We start from the raw sequence: 19,815 nt of genomic DNA on the forward strand, positions 1-19,815 counted from the left end.
TGATTCTCTGACAGTGCAGCACTCCCTCAGTACTGACCCTCTGACAGTGTGGCACTCCCTCAGCACTCCCTCAGAACTGCCCCTCTGACAGTGCGGCACTCCCTCAGTACTGACCCTCTGACAGTGCAGCACTCCCTCAGTACTGACCCTCTGACAATGCAGCACTCCCTCAGTACTGATTCTCTGACAGTGCAGCACTCCCTCAGTACTGCCCCTCTGACAGTGTGGCTCTCCCTCAGTACTGACCCTCTGACAATGCAGCACTCCCTCAGTACTGATTCTCTGACAGTGCAGCACTCCCTCAGTACTGACCCTCTGACAGTGCAGCACTCCCTCAGTACTGACTCTGTGACAGTGCAGCACTCCCTCAGTACTGACCCTGTGACAATGCAGCACTCCCTCAGTACTGATTCTCTGACAGTGCAGCACTCCCTCAGTACTGCCCCTCTGACAGTGCAGCACTCCCTCAGTACTGACCCTCTGACAGTGCAGCACTCCCTCAGTACTGACTCTGTGACAGTGCAGCACTCCCTCAGTACTGACCCTGTGACAGTACGGCACTCCCTCAGTACAGACCCTTTGACAGTGCCGCACACCCTCAGTACAGACCCTCTGACAGTGCGGCACTCCCTCAGTACTGCAAGGAGACTGCCTGCATCATCTATGGGAAGAGAACCTGAATGGGGCTTGGGATAAGAATGTGTGACTGTGGCAGGTCTGCTGAACTCTAAGCTCCATCTTATGGCGGGGCGCGTCTTTGGAAAGAATGGCTGTAACAAATGATTCAGAGCTGCCATGGAAGTGCCTTTTTCTCTCAGCTTTCCAATGTGCTTTCCCACAGCCTACACCGGTCGGTTTTGTGAGGTGAATGTCGATGACTGTGAGGACCACCAGTGTCAGAACGGGGGCTCCTGTGTGGACCGAGTCAGCGGCTACGATTGTCAATGTCCCTCCACCTGGACTGGTCAGTAAACATCTCCCATCGGTACCTCTATCAGATACAGCTCCTTCAGGGTTCTCAATTCCGTCTGTGTGGAATGTTGGTCATAGTTAACGGGGTCAGTGCAAGAGGTTATTGGCGACACAGCATCACACTGAGTTGACACATTGACTGTGTGCATGGTCTGGCTGGGTTTGGGAGCTAAGGTCAGGTGTGGTATGGACAAGGTCACAGCGGGTTCAGAGGTTGACTCGATGACATCATCAGTGATGGGCAGGATAAGGTTGGGGATTGATGGAATAGAGTCACAGTGAGTTCAGAGTTTAATGGGATAGGGTCAAGGCGAGTTCAGAGGTTGATGTGATAAGGTCACAGTGAGTTCATGGGTTGTTGGGATAAGGTCACGGTGAGTTCAGGGGTTGATGGGATAAGGTCATGGTGAGTTCAGGGGTTGATGGGATAAGGTCACGGTGAGTTCGGGGGTTGATGGGATAGGGTCACAGTGAGTTCAGGGGTTGATGTGATAAGGTCACGGTGAGTTCAGGGGTTGATGTGATAAGGTTACTGTGAGTTCAGGGGTTGTTGGGATAAGGTTACGGTGAGTTCAGGGGTTGATGGGATAAGGTTACTGTGAGTTCGGGGGTTGATGGGATAGGGTCACAGTGAGCTCAGGGGTTGACGTGATAAGGTCACGGTGAGTTCAGGGGTTGATGTGATAAGGTCACGGTGAGTCCAGGGGTTGATGTGATAAGGTTACGGTGAGTTCAGGGGTTTTTGGGATAAGGTTACGGTGAGTTCAGGGGTTGATGGGATAAGGTTACTGTGAGTTCAGGGGTTGATGGGATAAGGTCATGGTGAGTTCAGGGGTTGATGGGATAAGGTCACGGTAAGTTCAGGGGTTGATGTGATAAGGTTACGGTGAGTTCAGGGGTTGTTGGGATAAGGTTACGGTGAGTTCAGGGGTTGATGGGATAAGGTTACTGTGAGTTCAGGGGTTGATGGGAAAAGGTCACGGTGAGTTCAGGGGTTGATGTGATAAGGTTACGGTGAGTTCAGGGGTTGATGTGGTAAGGGCACGGTGAGTTCAGGGGTTGATGTGATAAGGTCACAGTGAGTTCAGGGGTTGATGTGATAAGGTTACGGTGAGTTCAGGGGTTGTTGGGATAAGGTTACGGTGAGTTCAGGGGTTGATGGGATAAGGTTACTGTGAGTTCAGGGGTTGATGGGAAAAGGTCACGGTGAGTTCAGGGGTTGATGTGATAAGGTTACGGTGAGTTCAGGGGTTGATGTGGTAAGGTCACGGTGAGTTCAGGGGTTGATGTGGTAAGGTCACGGTGAGTTCAGGGGTTGATGTGATAAGGTTACGGTGAGTTCAGGGGTTGATGTGATAAGGTTACGGTGAGTTCAGGGGTTGATGTGGTAAGGTCACGGTGAGTTCAGGGGTTGATGGGATAAGGTCACGGTGAGTTCAGGGGTTGATATGATAAGGTCACGGTGAGTTCAGGGGTTGATGTGATAAGGTTACGGTGAGTTCAGGGGTTGATGTGGTAAGGTCACGGTGAGTTCAGGGGTTGATGGGATAAGGTCATGGTGAGTTCAGGGGTTGATGTGATAAGGTTACCGTGAGTTCAAGGGTTGATGGGATAAGGTCACGGTGAGTTCAGGGATACATAGAAAAAGGTCATGGTGAGTTCATCGATTCCAGGAGAAGAGATGGCAGTGCCCTTACTGGCTTTGATCATATGTCTTACAGCACCTTCGGCGCCCACAGGCTTGGCAAACAGCGACCGGGGTGGGGTGGGGCAGGCAGGGTATCTATGTCGCGGGTCAGGGTGGGTGGGTGGGCGGGTATTGCGTGAGGCATTTCCCCCGGGGTCGGCGTGGCTCCCCGCCCCACCCTGACCACCCCCTGCTTGGCTTTCAGGCCGGTACTGCACCGACGACGTGGACGAGTGCCAGCTGCAGCCCGAGCTGTGCCAGAACGGGGGCACCTGCACCAACCTGGACGGGGGCTACAGCTGCATCTGTGTCAATGGCTGGTCCGGCTGGGACTGCGGAGAGAACATCAATGACTGCACCGAGAGCTCCTGTGCGCACGGTGCCACCTGCCATGACAAGGTGGCAAACTTTGTGTGTGAGTGCCCGCCGGGGAAAAAAGGTATGCCCTGCCCCAGGTTCGGCCACGTAAGGAGGGTCTTGGGGTGTTTGTGGAACTTGGGGCGGGTCTCCCTATTGTCCGTTTGGAGTCCGGGTTGGGGGAAGTAAGTGATCTACCTCAACCCACCTTGAGTCTGAAAGCCCCATTGCCTTGACCCCAACGCGTGCAGATCCACGCGCCCAGGATCAACAGCAGGAATCTTGCCTTCACTGTGGGAGCAGGTTTGGGTGAACCCACTGGGCAGGGGCTTAGGTGGGTCACCAGTTTGACCTTACTCACTCATCGACGGAGAGCAAAAGTGAGCTCAGCCCTTGCATCGACCTTGTCCTGTTCCCATCAGTCTTATCGAGGTCAAATTCATTCCCGAGGTCGTACAGTGAACCGTTGGAAGTCTCGCTCTACCTGGGCGACAGCGGAAGCTGGGAATGTCAACTCCCGATGGCCAGTCAGACGGAATCCTGTCGGGAGGTACCATGTCGGTATTCCGTCTGTGAGGGAGTTGAAATTTGGCAAGTGTGACGGTGAAATGACGACCGACGCCCCCAACGCCGGTGTTTCCTTGTAACACCTCAGGGTCCATCTGTGGGAGACTGGGAATGACACCACCCATTTGTATACCAATCTCATACACTAGAGGGTGGCTCCAAGGGGTCCCCAGCCAATCAAGTTCTTTAGAAGTGGAAGCAAAGTTCCGCGAGCAGCAGAGCAAGGGTCAGACGTTCTGGGTTTGCTTTTGGAGATATTGATTGAGGGGATTGCATTATTCAGGACAACGAACGTAATTCCTCTCTCCTTTTTTGGAGAATCCATTGTGAGAGGCCTGAGATGGCCTCAGCTGAAGGTCAGCTCTGAAAGATGACACCTTGTGCACCCTACTCTCGACACAGGACTTTGGGGTGGGGTGGGTGGGGGTTGGAAACGTGGTCAGCTTGGATCTTTCAGCCAAAATCAGTGAGATTTGCTTTCTCTGACCGCGAGACAAGGTGGTGACGCACTGCAGCACAGTGTCAGAGATCAGGGATGAGAACAAATGACTCACGCACAATGGCCCACTGGTTAGCACCGCTGCCTCACAGCGCCAGGGATCCAGGTCTGATTCCACCTTCGGGTGTGGAGTTTGCACATTCTCCCCGTATCTGCGTGAGGTCCCTCCAAGCCCCTCCGGTTTCCTCCCACAATCCAAAGGCGTGCAGGTTAGTGTGGCTTCGCCATGCTAAGTTGATCCATGGTGAATTAGCGAGGGGAAACGCAGGGTTACGGGGTTAGGGTGTGCCTGGGTGGGATGCTCTTTCGGAAGGCCAGGCTGGATACGCTGGGCCGAATGGTCTGCTCCCACACCGTGGGGGATTCCGCGACTTATTCCACCCCCTGTCAAAGACCTCACCTCGCGCGGCTCTCCAAAAACCGGAGTTGTTTCTCACCGGTAGGCTGGAAGTGTTGGGTAACTCAGCCACCCTCTCCTCAGTCAGAGACTCAAGTCATTCACCGTCGACGGCCATATGGCGGACGGATGGAGAATTCCCCGGTTTTCCCCCTCCCTCCTGGAGCAGAGAGATGCTCATAGTTCACCGACGCGAAGGGGTCAGGACTTTGGTGCGGCAGATAGAAACGCGGAAACCGAGACCATCAGCCGGATTAGCCGCCATATTGGTGAACGGCAGCACAGAGGGACCGAATGGCCTACTCCTGTTCTTAAATCACGGCGTTCCTCTGAAACAGGGGAAGGGTGGCGTTAAAGCTGAATTCCGACCTGGTCGGGGGCGGGATCGGGGAGCATTTCTTCCAACAAGAGCTCAGGGGGAACTCCGCCTCCAACCGGAAAAGGGGACGGACTCCAGGGAAGGTTGGGTGCTCTCCAAGACTGCATCCGAAAAGGTAGCTGTTGGGCGAGGGGTCTTGAACGCCCCGCCCAGTCCTCTTTGGGTAGAGAGTCGGATGATCTGTGTCGAGTCACTTGCTTGCTCCTTTATCCCAGGTCTGTTCTGTCAACTGGACGACCCATGCATCAATAACCCATGCCACGCTAACGCGGTCTGCGAGATGAACCCCCTGACAGGAGAGGCCATGTGTGAGTGCCCGCTTGGATTCACTGGGCAGTCATGCAAGCACGACATTAACGAGTGCTCGATGGGTAAGTCTGACTGGGCCTGGACTGGAGGCACTCAGAGGCCTCCCGGTCTCACATCCTTTTACACACCGCCCTCCATCACCACACCCCACCCCGACCCATAGAGTCTCCATGGAGTCCCATAGGCTAGAAGAATCGAATGGCTGTCCCCACCCCAACAACGACAGAGCAGTACGGTGGGTCAGTGGCTAGCACCGCTGCCTCACAGCGTCAGGGCCCTGGGTTCAATTCCAGCCTCGGGTGACTGTCTGTGTGGGGTTTGCACATTCTCCCCATGTCTGCGTGGGTTTCCTCCAGTTTCCCCCCACAATCCAAAGATATGCAGGTTAGTGTGGATTGGCCGTGCTAAATTGTCCCATAGTGTTCAGGGATGTGTAGGTTAGGGTGGATTGGCCGTGCTAAATTGTCCCATAGTGTTCAGGGATGTGTAGGTTAGGGTGGACTGGCCATGCTAAATTGTCCCATAGTGTTCAGGGATGTGTAGGTTAGGGTGGATTGGCCGTGCTAAATTGTCCCATAGTGTTCAGGGATGTGTAGGTTAGGGTGGACTGGCCGTGCTAAATTGTCCCGTAGTGTTCAGGGATGTGTAGGTTAGGGTGGATTGGCCGTGCTAAATTGTCCCATAGTGTTCAGGGATGTGTAGGTTAGGGTGGATTGGCCATGCTAAACTGCCCCATAGTGTTCAGGGATGTGTAGGTTAGGATGGATTGGCCGTGCTAAATTGTGCCATAGTGTTCAGGGATGTGTAGGTTAGGGTGGATTGGCCGTGCTAAATTGTCCCAGAGTGTTCAGGGATGTGTAGGTTAGGGTGGATTGGCCATGTTAAATTATCCGTAGTGTCTCGGAATGTGCGGGTTGGGTGAGTTAGCCATGGGAAATGCAGGGTTACATCGATGGGGTGGATCTGGATGGGACCCTTTTTGGAGGCTCAGTGAGGACTCAATGGGCTGAAGGGTCTGCTTCCTCGCAGTGGGGATTCATTGATTCTAACAACGATGATGTATCGCTTGTTTTAACCTCTCCTTTAACAATCAAAACCAAATCACCATCGAGGTGTGTGAACAGACAGATTATGGTACACAGGGATTATAAAGTACCCATTGAGTGACAGGCACAGCAATGGGAAGCTTCACTGGGACACCTCCCCAACCGCCCCCACTTCCCCACTCCCCCACCCACCCCCCCTCCCGCCATCCCTGTCAGCTAATCTGGAGTCGATTTCAGTTTCAAATCCCCTCTGGCAGACTTCCATCTCGTTTCCCCATGAGGATTTCACAACCATTTCTGGTGGGATTTCGTCGGCCCATCCCCCACCGGGACGGTGGCACTCTTCTAGAACCTTCCTCAGCTCTGTTCACCCCGGTCTCGCCTCACCAGAAGTCCCCCTCCGGAGCAACCGCTCGGTCAGTCCCTGTCGAACCGCTGGATCGACGTCAGTGACGTGACAGGAGCCACACTCCCTCCTGCTCCAACCCTGAAGCAGACCAGTAAAGCAGTTTCTGAGACAGAAACGCGCGTTGCTGGAAAAGCAGAGCCGGTCAGGCGGTAGCCCAGGAGCAGGAGCGTCGAAGTTTCAGGCATAGGCCCTTTATCGGGAATGTGGGATAAATGGAAGGTGTGCGGGGAAGGTAGACGGGAATGCCACGGGTAGGTAAAGGAGGGATGTGATGGTGATAGGTCGGAGAGGAGGGTGGGGTGGATAGGCGGGAAGGAAGACGGACAAGTGGGGCAGGTCAAGAGGACAGTGCCGAGTTGGAGGGATGGATCTGGGATGAGGTGGAGGGGAGAGGTGGGTGGGGAGGGGGCAGGGGCGATGAGGAAACTGGCGAAGCCGACGTTGATGCCCGTGTAGTTGGAGGTTCCTCGGGCGCTGCCTGACCAGCTGTGCTTTTCCTGCACCAACCTATCAGCTCTGACCCCCAGCACGTGCAGTCCTCCCTCTCTCCACCAGGCAAATATTACTCTCAACGTTGGCAAAGTATGAGATTGAGACTCACCCACTGGCCAAGAGAAGGCAGGGGATTCTGTGACCCTGAACGAAAAGCGACAAACTTTATTTAGCACAGCAGTGCAATCTGAAGTAGACTCACTTCCAACACCCAGATTTAACGTGCTGCTTACAATTGATAGACCGCGATCAAACACTTTACACAAACTCAATAATAAATAGGATCCCTCAGCAATTGCACCTCAGATATTAATGGTACCAAGTGTCAACAAATCCCAATAAATCTCTCAGGGGATTATTATAATGCTTCACATTTGGGCATTTGGACTTAATCCTTTCCTGAGTCTGAGCTCCTCCAAACTGTAGAAACCGACACTCACTGAGTGCTAGACCTCCCGCCCTTCACCAATCTCCAACCTCACGGAGCCAGTCCGGACCCTGGGTATTTCTACAATCTCCTTTCCTGTTGAGTTCCATCACCCAATTGCTGCTTTATGAGCGTTTTCGGCTCCCGCTCCCCTCAGCAGCGCTGACGTCTTCATGCCGGAAGGCTTCTCCTCAGCCTTCCTCGGGTGGCCCCCTACCGACACACAGAGACAGCAGACCGAACACTTTCTCAATTCCCCGCAAAGCCTTCAGGGCCCTGACTCTGACACTCAGCTGCTGACCAGTTCCGAGGATTCTTCCTGAGTTCCTACGTCCTGGAGCCACACAAATGCACTTCACTCCTCAATGAGTCTATCACTCTGAATCTATTTCATCTCACTCACCGCCCGTAACCCCTGCCAGGGAATTTTGAATGATCCTGGGGGGACCAGGTGAAAATCTTTCAGTATGTCCCTCTGCTATTCCTGGGCAAGAATTGAATGTTGACTTTGGGGGCTCCTTGTTCCAACAGTGTGGCTGGCTTCCTCAGCACAAACATGGACAGCCATTAGGGGATGCCAACACACTCAGCAAATACTAACCAGCTACAAGGAATTACCAAGAACATCCATTGTCGGAGTCGCACTGCACTGTTACTGCCCAATCCCCTCCCCTCGGATACTGATACAGTGGTGCAATCTTCACTGGACAGATGTTAATCCTTGTGAGCTGAATGGGCACTGTGTGAACACCGTGGGGTCCTTCGAGTGTCACTGCCTGGCAGGATACACGGGCGCCCGATGTGAGCTGGACATCAACGAGTGCCGGTCGAACCCGTGCCGGAATGAAGCCACGTGCCTGGACCAGATCGGCGAGTTCAAGTGCATCTGTATGGCAGGTAAGATCACCGTAAGTATACAGTGTACAGTAGCCAACAGGATGGAGGGTAAGGTCACCGTCAGGGTGGAGGGTATGGTAACTGTCAGGATGGGGGGTAAGGTCACTGTCAGGATGGGGGGTAAGGTCACTGTCAGGATGGAGGTTAAGGTCACTGTCAGGATGGTGGGTATGGTCACTGTCAGGATGGAGGGTAAGGTCACTGTCAGGGTGGAGGGTATGGTCACTGTCAGGATGGGGGGTAAGGTCACTGTCAGGATGGTGGGTAAGGTCACTGTCAGGATGGTGGGTATGGTCACTGTCAGGATGGTGGGTATGGTCACTGTCAGGATGGGGGGTAAGGTCACTGTCAGGATGGAGGGTATGGTCACTGTCAGGATGGTGGGTAAGGTCACTGTCAGGATGGAGGACTGTCAGGATGGAGGGTAAGGTCACTGTCAGGATGGTGGGTAAGGTCACTGTCAGGATGGAGGACTGTCAGGATGGTGGGTAAGGTCACTGTCAGGATGGTGGGTAAGGTCACTGTCAATATGGTGGGTATGGTCACTGTCAGGATGGAGGGTAAGGTCACTGTCAGGGTGAGGGTTTGGTCACTGTCAGGATGGGGGGTAAGGTCACTGTCAGGATGGTGGGTAAGGTCACTGTCAGGATGGAGGGTAAGGTCACTGTCAGGATGGTGGGTAAGGTCACTGTCAATATGGTGGGTATGGTCACTGTCAGGATGGGCGGTAAGGTCACTGTCAGGATGGTGGGTAAGGTCACTGTCAGGATGGAGGGTATGGTCACTGTCAGGATGGTGGGGACGGTCACTGTCAGGATGGAGGGTAAGGTCACTGTCAGGATGGTGGGTAAGGTCACTGTCAGGATGGTGGGTAACGTCACTGTCAGGATGGAGGGTAAGGTCTTTGTCAGGATGGAGGGTAAGGTCACTGTCAGGATGGGGGGTAAGGTCACTGTCAGGATGGAGGGTAAGGTCACTGTCAGGATGGTGGGTAAGGTCACTGTCAGGATGGAGGGTATGGTCACCGTCAGGATGGGGGGTAAGGTCACTGTCAGGATGGAGGGTAAGGTCACTGTCAGGATGGTGAGTAAGGTCACTGTCAGGATGGGGGGTAAGGTCACTGTCAGTATGGTGGGTAAGGTCACTGTCAGGATGGAGGTTATGGTCACCGTCAGGATGGTGGGTATGGTCACTGTCAGGATGGAGGGTAAGGTCACTGTCAGGATGGTGGGTAAGGTCACTGTCAGGATGGTGGGCAAGGTCATTGTCAGGATGGAGGGTATGGTCACTGTCAGGATGGAGGGTAAGGTCACTGTCGGGATGGTGGGTAAGGTCACCGTCAGGATGGTGGGTATGGTCACTGTTAGGATAAAGGGTTTGTCACTGTCAGGATGGTGGGTAAGGTCACTGTCAGGATGGTGGGCAAGGTCACCGTCATGATGGTGGGTATGGTCACTGTTAGGATAAAGGGTTTGTCACTGTCAGGATGGTGGGTATGGTCACTGTCAGGATGGTGGGTAAGGTCACTGTCAGGATGGTGGGTAAGGTCACCGTCAGGATGGTGGGTATGGTCACTGTCAGGATGGAGGGTAAGGTCACTGTGAGGATGGAGGGTATGGTCACTGTCAGGATGGAGGGTAAGGTCACTGTGAGGATGGAGGGTATGGTCACGGTCAGGATGGTGGGTAAGGTCACTGTCAGGATGGAGGGTAAGGTCACTGTCAGGATGGTGGGTATGTTCACTGTCAGGATGGTGGGGAAGGTCACTGTCAGGATGGTGGGTATGTTCACTGTCAGGATGGTGGGTAAGGTCACTGTCAGGATGGAGGGTAAGGTCACGGTCAGGATGGAGGGTATGTTCACTGTCAGGATGGAGGGTAAGGTCACTGTCAGGATGGAGGGTAATGTCACTGTCAGGATGGAGGGTATGGTCACTGCCAGGATGGTGGGTATGGTCACTGTCAGGATGGTGGGTAAGGTCACTGTCAGGATGGAGGGTAAGGTCACTGTCAGGATGGAGGGTAAGGTCACGGTCAGGATGGAGGGTATGTTCACTGTCAGGATGGTGGTTAAGGTCAGTGTCAGGATGGAGGGTAAGGTCACTTTCGGGATGGTGGGAAAGGTCACGGTCAGAATGGTGGGTAAGGTCACTGTCAGGATGTAGGGTATGGTCATTGTCAGGATGGAAGTTAAGGTCAGTGTCAGGATGGTGGGTAATGTCACGTCAGGATGGTGGGTATGTTCACTGTCAGGATGGAGGGTAATGTCACTGTCAGGATGGCGGGTAAGGTCACTGTCAGGATGGCGGGTAAGGTCACTGTCAGGATGGAGGGTATGGTCACTGCCAGGATGGTGGGTAAGGTCACTGTCAGGATGGAGGGTATGGTCACTGTCAGGATGGAGGGTAAGGTCACTGTACGGATGGAGGGTAACGTCACTGTCAGGATGGTTGGTATGGTCACGGTCAGGATGGAGGGTATGGTCACTGTCAGGATGGTGGGTAAGGTCACTGTCAGGATGGACGGAAAGGTCACTGTCAGGATGGAGGGTAAGGTCACCGTCAGGATGGAGGGTAAGGTCACTGTCAGGATGGTGGCTATGGTCACTGTCAGGATGGGGGGTAAGGACACCGTCAGGATGGAGGGTAATGTCTCTGTCAGGATGGAGGGTATGGTCACTCTCAGGATGGAGGGTAAGATCACGGTCAGGATGGTGGGTAAGGTCACTGTCAGGATGGAGGGTAATGTCTCTGTCGGGATGGAGGGTATGGTCACTCTCAGGATGGAGGGTAAGATCACGGTCAGGATGGAGGGTAAGGTCACTGTCAGGATGGAGGGTAAGGTCACTGTCAGGATGGTGGGTAAGGTCACTGTCAGGATGTTGGTTATGGTCACTGTCAGGTTGTTGGGTATGTTCACTGTCAGGATGGTGGGTAAGGTCACTGTCAGGATGGAGGGTATGGTCACTGTCAGGATGGTGGGTATGGTCACTGTCAGGATGGTGGGTAATGTCACCGTCAGGATGGAGGGTAAGGTCACGGTCAGAATGGTGGGTAAGGTCACTGTCAGGATGGTGGGTAAGGTCACAGTCAGGATGGTGGGTAAGGTCACGGTCAGGATGGTGGGTATGGTCACTGTCAGGATGGAGGGTAAGGTCACTGTCAGGATGGAGGGTATGGTCACTGTCAGGATGGTGGGTATGTTCACTGTCAGGATGGAGGGTAAGGTCACTGTCAGGATGGTGGGTATGGTCACTGTCAGAATGGTGGGTAAGGTCACTGTCAGGATGGTGGGTAAGGTCACCATCAGGATGGTGGGTATGGTCACTGTCAGGATGGAGGGTAAGGTCACTGTCAGGATGGAGGGTATGGTCACGGTCAGGATGGTGGGTAAGGTCACTGTCAGGATGGAGGGTAAGGTCACTGTCAGGATGGTGGGTATGTTCACTGTCAGGGTGGTGGGTAAGGTCACTGTCAGGATGGAGGGTAAGGTCACCGTCAGGATGGAGGGTAAGGTCACTGTCAGGATGGAGGGTAAGGCCACTGTCAGGATGGTGGGTAAGGTCACTGTCAGGACGGAGGGTAAGGTCACTGTCAGGGTGGAGGGTAATGTCACTTTCAGGATGGTGGGTAAGGTCACTGTCAGGATGGAGGGTAAGGTCACTCTCAGGATGGAGGGTAAGGTCACCGTCAGGATGGAGGGTAATGTCACCGTCAGGATGGAGGGTAAGGTCACTGTCAGGATGGTGGGTAAGGTCACTGTCAGGATGGAGGGTAAGGTCACTGTCAGGATGGTGGGTAAGGTCACTGTCAGGATGGAGGGTAAGGTCACTGTCAGGATGGTGGGTAAGGTCACTGTCAGGATGGAGGGTAAGTTCACTGTCAGGATGGTGGGTAAGGTCACCGTCAGGATGGTGGGTAAGGTCACTGTCAGGATGGAGGGTATGGTCACTGTCAGGATGGTGGGTAAGGTCACTGTCAGGATGGTGAGCATGGTCACCGTCAGGATGGAGGGTAAGGTCACTGTCAGGATGGAGGGTATGGTCACTGTCAGGATGGAGGGTATGGTCACTGTCAGGATAGTGGGTAAGGTCACTGTCAGGATGGAGGGTATGGTCACTGTCAGGATGGAGGGTAAGGTCACGGTCAGGATGGTGGGTAAGGTCTCTGTCAGGATGGAGGGTAAGGTCACTGTCAGGATGGTGTGTATGTTCACTGTCAGGATGGAGGGTAAGGTCACTGTCAGGATGGTGGGTATGGTCACTGTCAGGATTATGGGTAAGCTCACTGTCAGGATGGGGGGTAAGGTCACTGTCAGGATTATGGGTAAGGTCACTGTCAGGATGGGGGGTAAGGTCACTGTCAGGATGGTGGGTAAGGTCACTGTCAGGATGGAGGGTAAGGTCACCGTCAGGATTGTGGGTAAGGTCACTGTCAGGATGGTGGGTATGGTCACTGTCAGGATGGTGGGTAAGGTCACTGTCAGAATGGTGTGTAAGGTCACCGTCAGGATGGTGGGTAAGGTCACTGTCAGGATGGGGGTAAGGTCACTGTCAGGATGGTGGGTAAGGTCACGGTCAGAATGGTGGGTAAGGTCACTGTCAGGATGGTGGGTAAGGTCACAGTCAGGATGGTGGGTAAGGTCACGGTCAGGATGGTGGGTATGGTCACTGTCAGGATGGAGGGTAAGGTCACTGTCAGGATGGAGGGTATGGGCACTGTCAGGATGGTGGGTATGTTCACTGTCAGGATGGTGGGTAAGGTCACTGTCAGGATGGAGGGTAAGGTCACTGTCAGGATGGTGGGTATGTTCACTGTCAGGGTGGTGGGTAAGGTCACTGTCAGGATGGAGGGTAAGGTCACCGTCAGGATGGAGGGTAAGGTCACTGTCAGGATGGAGGGTAAGGCCACTGTCAGGATGGTGGGTAAGGTCACTGTCAGGACGGAGGGTAAGGTCACTGTCAGGGTGGAGGGTAATGTCACTTTCAGGATGGTGGGTAAGGTCACTGTCAGGATGGAGGGTAAGGTCACTCTCAGGATGGAGGGTAAGGTCACCGTCAGGATGGAGGGTAATGTCACCGTCAGGATGGAGGGTAAGGTCACTGTCAGGATGGTGGGTAAGGTCACTGTCAGGATGGAGGGTATGGTCACTGTCAGGATGGTGGGTAAGGTCACTGTCAGGATGGAGGGTAAGGTCACTGTCAGGATGGTGGGTAAGGTCACTGTCAGGATGGAGGGTAAGTTCACTGTCAGGATGGTGGGTAAGGTCACCGTCAGGATGGTGGGTAAGGTCACTGTCAGGATGGAGGGTATGGTCACTGTCAGGATGGTGGGTAAGGTCACTGTCAGGATGGTGAGCATGGTCACCGTCAGGATGGAGGGTAAGGTCACTGTCAGGATAGTGGGTAAGGTCACTGTCAGGATGGAGGGTAAGGTCACTGTCAGGATGGAGGGTATGGTCACTGTCAGGATGGTGGGTATGGTCACTGTCAGAATGGTGGGTAAGGTCACTGTCAGGATGGTGGGTAAGGTCACCGTCAGGATGGTGGGTATGGTCACTGTCAGGATGGAGGGTAAGGTCACTGTCAGGATGGAGGGTATGGTCACGGTCAGGATGGTGGGTAAGGTCACTGTCAGGATGGAGGGTAAGGTCACTGTCAGGATGGTGGGTATGTTCACTGTCAGGGTGGTGGGTAAGGTCACTGTCAGGATGGAGGGTAAGGTCACCGTCAGGATGGAGGGTAAGGTCACTGTCAGGATGGAGGGTAAGGCCACTGTCAGGATGGTGGGTAAGGTCACTGTCAGGACGGAGGGTAAGGTCACTGTCAGGGTGGAGGGTAATGTCACTTTCAGGATGTTGGGTAAGGTCACTGTCAGGATGGAGGGTAAGGTCACTCTCAGGATGGAGGGTAAGGTCACCGTCAGGATGGAGGGTAATGTCACCGTCAGGATGGAGGGTAAGGTCACTGTCAGGATGGTGGGTAAGGTCACTGTCAGGATGGAGGGTATGGTCACTGTCAGGATGGTGGGTAAGGTCACTGTCAGGATGGAGGGTAAGGTCACTGTCAGGATGGTGGGTAAGGTCACTGTCAGGATGGAGGGTAAGTTCACTGTCAGGATGGTGGGTAAGGTCACCGTCAGGATGGTGGGTAAGGTCACTGTCAGGATGGAGGGTATGGTCACTGTCAGGATGGTGGGTAAGGTCACTGTCAGGATGGTGAGCATGGTCACCGTCAGGATGGAGGGTAAGGTCACTGTCAGGATGGAGGGTATAGTCACTGTCAGGATGGAGGGTATGGTCACTGTCAGGATAGTGGGTAAGGTCACTGTCAGGATGGAGGGTATGGTCACTGTCAGGATGGAGGGTAAGGTCACGGTCAGGATGGTGGGTAAGGTCTCTGTCAGGATGGAGGGTAAGGTCACTGTCAGGATGGTGTGTATGTTCACTGTCAGGATGGAGGGTAAGGTCACTGTCAGGATGGTGGGTATGGTCACTGTCAGGATTATGGGTAAGCTCACTGTCAGGATGGGGGGTAAGGTCACTGTCAGGATTATGGGTAAGGTCACTGTCAGGATGGGGGGTAAGGTCACTGTCAGGATGGTGGGTAAGGTCACTGTCAGGATGGATGTTAAGGTCACCGTCAGGATTGTGGGTAAGGTCACTGTCAGGATGGTGGGTATGGTCACTGTCAGGATGGTGGGTAAGGTCACTGTCAGAATGGTGTGTAAGGTCACCGTCAGGATGGTGGGTAAGGTCACTGTCAGGATGGGGGTAAGGTCACTGTCAGGATGGTGGGTAAGGTCACCGTCAGGATTGTGGGTAAGGTCACTGTCAGGATGTTGGGTATGGTCACTGTCAGGATGTTGTTTTTGGTCACTGTCAGGTTGTTGGGTAAGGTCACCGTCAGGATGGTGGGTAAGGTCACTGTCAGGATGGGGGTAAGGTCACTGTCCGGATGGTGGGTAAGGTCACTGTCAGGATGGAGGGTATGGTCACTGTCAGGATGGTGGGTAAGGTCACTGTCAGGATGGTGAGCATGGTCACCGTCAGGATGGAGGGTAAGGTCACTGTCAGGATCGAGGGTATGGTCACTGTCAGGATGGAGGGTATGGTCACTGTCAGGATAGTGGGTAAGGTCACTGTCAGGATGGAGGGTATGGTCACTGTCAGGATGGAGGGTAAGGTCACGGTCAGGATGGTGGGTAAGGTCTCTGTCAGGATGGAGGGTAAGGTCACTGTCAGGATGGTGTGTATGTTCACTGTCAGGATGGAGGGTAAGGTCACTGTCAGGATGGTGGGTATGGTCACTGTCAGGATTATGGGTAAGCTCACTGTCAGGATGGGGGGTAAGGTCACTGTCAGGATTATGGGTAAGGTCACTGTCAGGATGGGGGGTAAGGTCACTGTCAGGATGGTGGGTAAGGTCACTGTCAGGATGGAGGGCAAGGTCACCGTCAGGATTGTGGGTAAGGTCACTGTCAGGATGGTGGGTATGGTCACTGTCAGTATGGTGGGTAAGGTCACTGTCAGAATGGTGTGTAAGGTCACCGTCAGGATGGTGGGTAAGGTCACTGTCAGGATGGGGGTAAGGTCACTGTCAGGATGGTGGGTAAGGTCACCGTCAGGATTGTGGGTAAGGTCACTGTCAGGATGTTGGGTATGGTCACTGTCAGGATGTTGTTTATGGTCACTGTCAGGTTGTTGGGTAAGGTCACCGTCAGGATGTTGGGTAAGGTCACTGTCAGGATGGGGGTAAGGTCACTGTCCGGATGGTGGGTAAGGTCACTGTCAGGATGGTGGGTAAGGTCACTGTCAGGATGTTGGTTATGGTCACTGTCAGGTTGTTGGGTATGTTCACTGTCAGGATGGAGGGTAAGGTCACTGTCAGAATGGTGGGTAAGGTCACTGTCACGATTGTGGGTAAGGTCACTGTAAGGATGGAGGGTATGGTCACTGTCAGGATGGATGGTAAGGTCACTGTCAGGATGTTGGTTATGGTCACAGTCAGGTTGTTGGGTAAGGTCACTGTCAGGATGGAGGGTAAGGTCACAGTCAGGATGGAGATTATGGTCACTGTCAGGATGGTGGGTAAGGTCACTGTCAGGATTGAGGGTATGGTCACTGTCAGGATGGTGGGTAAGGTCACTGTCAGAATGGGGGCTAAGGTCACTGTCAGGATGGTGGGTAAGGTCACCGTCAGTGTGGAGGGTAAGGTCACTGTCAGGATGGTGGGTAAGGTCACTGTCAGGATGGGGGGTAAGGTCACCGTCAGGATGTTGGTTATGGTCACTGTCAGGATGGAGGGTAAGGTCACTGTCAGGATGGGGGCTAAGGTCACTGTCAGGACGGAGGGTAAGGTCACCGTCAGGATGGAGGGTAAGGTCACTGTCAGGATGGTGGGTAAGGTCACTGTCAGGAAGGGGGGTAAGGTCACCGTCAGGATGGTGGGCAAGGTCACTGTCAGGATGGAGGGTAAGGTCACTGTCAGGATGGGGGGTAAGGTCACCATCAGGATGGTGGGTAAGGTCACTGTCAGGATGGGGGGTAAGGTCACTGTCAGGATGGTGGGGAAGGTCACCGTCAGGATGGTGGGTAAGGTCACCGTCAGGATTGTGGGTAAGGTCACTGTCAGGATGGTGGGTATGGTCACTGTCAGGATGTTGGTTAAGGTCACTGTCAGGATGGTGGGTAACGTTACTATCAGGATGGAGGGTAAGGTCACTGTCAGGATGGTGGGTAAGGTCACTGTCAGGTTGTTGGGTATGGTCACTGTCAGGGTGGAGGGTATGGTCACTGTCAGGATGGAGGGTAAGGTCACTGTCAGGATGGGGGGTAAGATCACTGTCAGGATGGTGGGTATGGTCACTGTCAGGATGGTGGGTGAGGTCACTGTCAGGATGGGGGGTTAGGTCACCGTCAGGATGGTGGGTAAGGTCACTGTCAGGATGGAGGGTAAGGTCACCGTCAGGTTTGTTGCTAAGGTCACTTTCAGGATGGTGGGTATGGTCACTGTCAGGATGGAGGGTAAGGTCACTGTCAGGATGTTGGTTATGGTCACTGTCAGGTTGTTGGGTATGTTCACTGTCAGGATGGAGGGTAAGGTCACTGTCAGGATGGAGGGTATGGTCACTGTCAGGATGGTGGGTATGGTCACTGTCAGGATGGTGGGTAAGGTCACTGTCAGGATGAAGGGTATGGTCACTGTCAGGATGGTGGGTAATGTCACTGTCAGGATTGAAGGTAAGATCACCGTCAGGGTGGAGGGTAACGTCACCGTCAGGATGGTGGGTAAGGTCACTGTCAGGATGGTGGGTAAGGTCACTGTCAGGATGGAGGGTAATGTCACGGTCAGAATGGTGGGTAAGGTCACTGTCAGGATGGTGGGTAAGGTCACTGTCAGGATGGAGGGTATGGTCACTGTCAGGATGGTGGGTAAGGTCACTGTCAGGATGGAGGGTAAGGTCACCGTCAGGATGGTGGGTATGGACACTGTCAGGATGGTGGGTAAGGTCACTGTCAGGATGGTGGGTATGGTCACTGTCAGGATGGAGGGTAAGTTCACTGTCAGGATGGTGGGTAAGGTCACCGTCAGGATGGTGGGTAAGGTCACTGTCAGGATGGAGGGTAAGGTCACTGTCAGGATGGTGGGTAAGGTCACTGTCAGGATGGAGGGTAAGGTCACTGTCAGGATGGTGGGTAAGGTCACTGTCAGGATGGAGGGTATGGTCACTGTCAGGATGGAGGGTAAGGTCACTGTCAGGATGGTGGGTAAGGTCACGGTCAGGATGGTGGGTAAGGTCACTGCAGGATGGTGGGTAAGCTCACTGTCAGGATGGGGGGTAAGGTCACTGTCAGGATTATGGGTAAGGTCACTGTCAGGATGGAGGGTATGGTCACTGTCAGGATGGAGGGCAAGGTCACTGTCAGGATGGTGGGTAAGGTCACTGTCAGGATTGTGGGTAAGGTCACTGTCAGGATGGTGGGTAAGGTCACTGTCAGGATGGTGGGTAAGGTCACTCTCAGGATGTAGGGTAAGGTCACGGTCAGGTTGGTGGGTAAGGTCACTGTCAGGATGGTGGGTAAGGTCACTGTCAGGATGGAGGGTAAGGTCACGGTCAGGTTGGTGGGTAAGGTCACCGTCAGGATTGTGGGTAAGATCACTGTCAGGATGGTGGGTATGGTCACTGTCAGGATGGTGGGTAAGGTCACTGTCAGAATGGGGTGTAAGGTCACCGTCAGGATGGTGGGTAAGGTCACTGTCAGGATGGGGGTAAGGTCACTGTCAGGATGGTGGGTAAGGTCACCGTCAGGATTGTGGGTAAGGTCACTGTCAGGATGTTGGGTATGGTCACTGTCAGGATGTTGTTTATGGTCACTGTCAGGTTGTTGGGTAAGGTCACCGTCAGGATGGTGGGTAAGGTCACTGTCAGGATGGGGGTAAGGTCACTGTCCGGATGGTGGGTAAGGTCACTGTCAGGATGGTGGGTAAGGTCACTGTCAGGATGTTGGTTATGTTCACTGTCAGGTTGTTGGGTATGTTCACTGTCAGGATGGAGGGTAAGGTCACTGTCAGGATGGTGGGTAAGGTCACTGTCAGGATGGGGGTAAGGTCACTGTCAGGATGGAGGGTAAGGTCACCGTCAGGATTGTGGGTAAGGTCACTGTCAGGATGGAGGGTATGGTCACTGTCAGGATGGATGGTAAGTTCACTGTCAGGATGTTGGTTATGGTCACTGTCAGGTTGTTGGGTAAGGTCACTGTCAGGATGGAGGGTAAGGTCACTGTCAGTGTGGAGGGTAAGGTCACTGTCAGGATGGTGGGTAAGGTCACTGTCAGGATGGGGGGTAAGGTCACCGTCAGGATGTTGGTTATGGTCACTGTCAGGATGGAGGGTAAGGTCACTGTCAGGATGGGGGCTAAGGTCACTGTCAGGACGGAGGGTAAAGTCACCGTCAGGATGGAGGGTAAGGTCACTGTCAGGATGGTGGGTAAGGTCACTGTCAGGAAGGGGAGTAAGGTCACCGTCAGGATGGTGGGCAAGGTCACTGTCAGGATGGAGGGTAAGGTCACTGTCAGGATGGGGGGTAAGGTCACCGTCAGGATGGTGGGTAAGGTCACTGTCAGGATGGGGGGTAAGGTCACTGTCAGGATGGTGGGTAAGTTCACCGTCAGGATGGTGGGTAAGGTCACCGTCAGGATTGTGGGTAAGGTCACTGTCAGGATGGTGGGTATGGTCACTGTCAGGATGTTGGTTATGGTCACTGTCAGGATGGTGGGTAAGGTCACTGTCAGGATGGTGGGTAAGGTCACTGTCAGGTTGTTGGGTATGGTCACTGTCAGGGTGGAGGGTAAGGTCACTGTCAGGATGGTGGGTAAGG

At 53.9% G+C, this 19,815-nt stretch overlaps 1 protein-coding gene across 4 annotated transcripts in view; it reads left to right on the forward strand.

Moving 5' to 3' along the window:
- The window catches only part of LOC132832710 (neurogenic locus notch homolog protein 1-like), a 173,168-nt gene that overhangs the window by 41,962 nt on the left and 111,391 nt on the right, over positions 1–19,815 (forward strand). For all 4 annotated transcript variants that reach the window (XM_060850807.1, XM_060850809.1, XM_060850810.1 and 1 more), the window contains 4 exons: positions 842–964; positions 2,865–3,098; positions 5,074–5,229; positions 8,253–8,438. In XM_060850807.1, coding sequence (XP_060706790.1) covers positions 842–964; positions 2,865–3,098; positions 5,074–5,229; positions 8,253–8,438 — 699 coding nt within the window. The remainder of the gene's footprint in view (positions 1–841; positions 965–2,864; positions 3,099–5,073; positions 5,230–8,252; positions 8,439–19,815) is intronic.

This window comes from Hemiscyllium ocellatum, chromosome 35 (assembly GCF_020745735.1).
Source record: "Hemiscyllium ocellatum isolate sHemOce1 chromosome 35, sHemOce1.pat.X.cur, whole genome shotgun sequence".
Taxonomy (NCBI): domain Eukaryota; kingdom Metazoa; phylum Chordata; class Chondrichthyes; order Orectolobiformes; family Hemiscylliidae; genus Hemiscyllium; species Hemiscyllium ocellatum.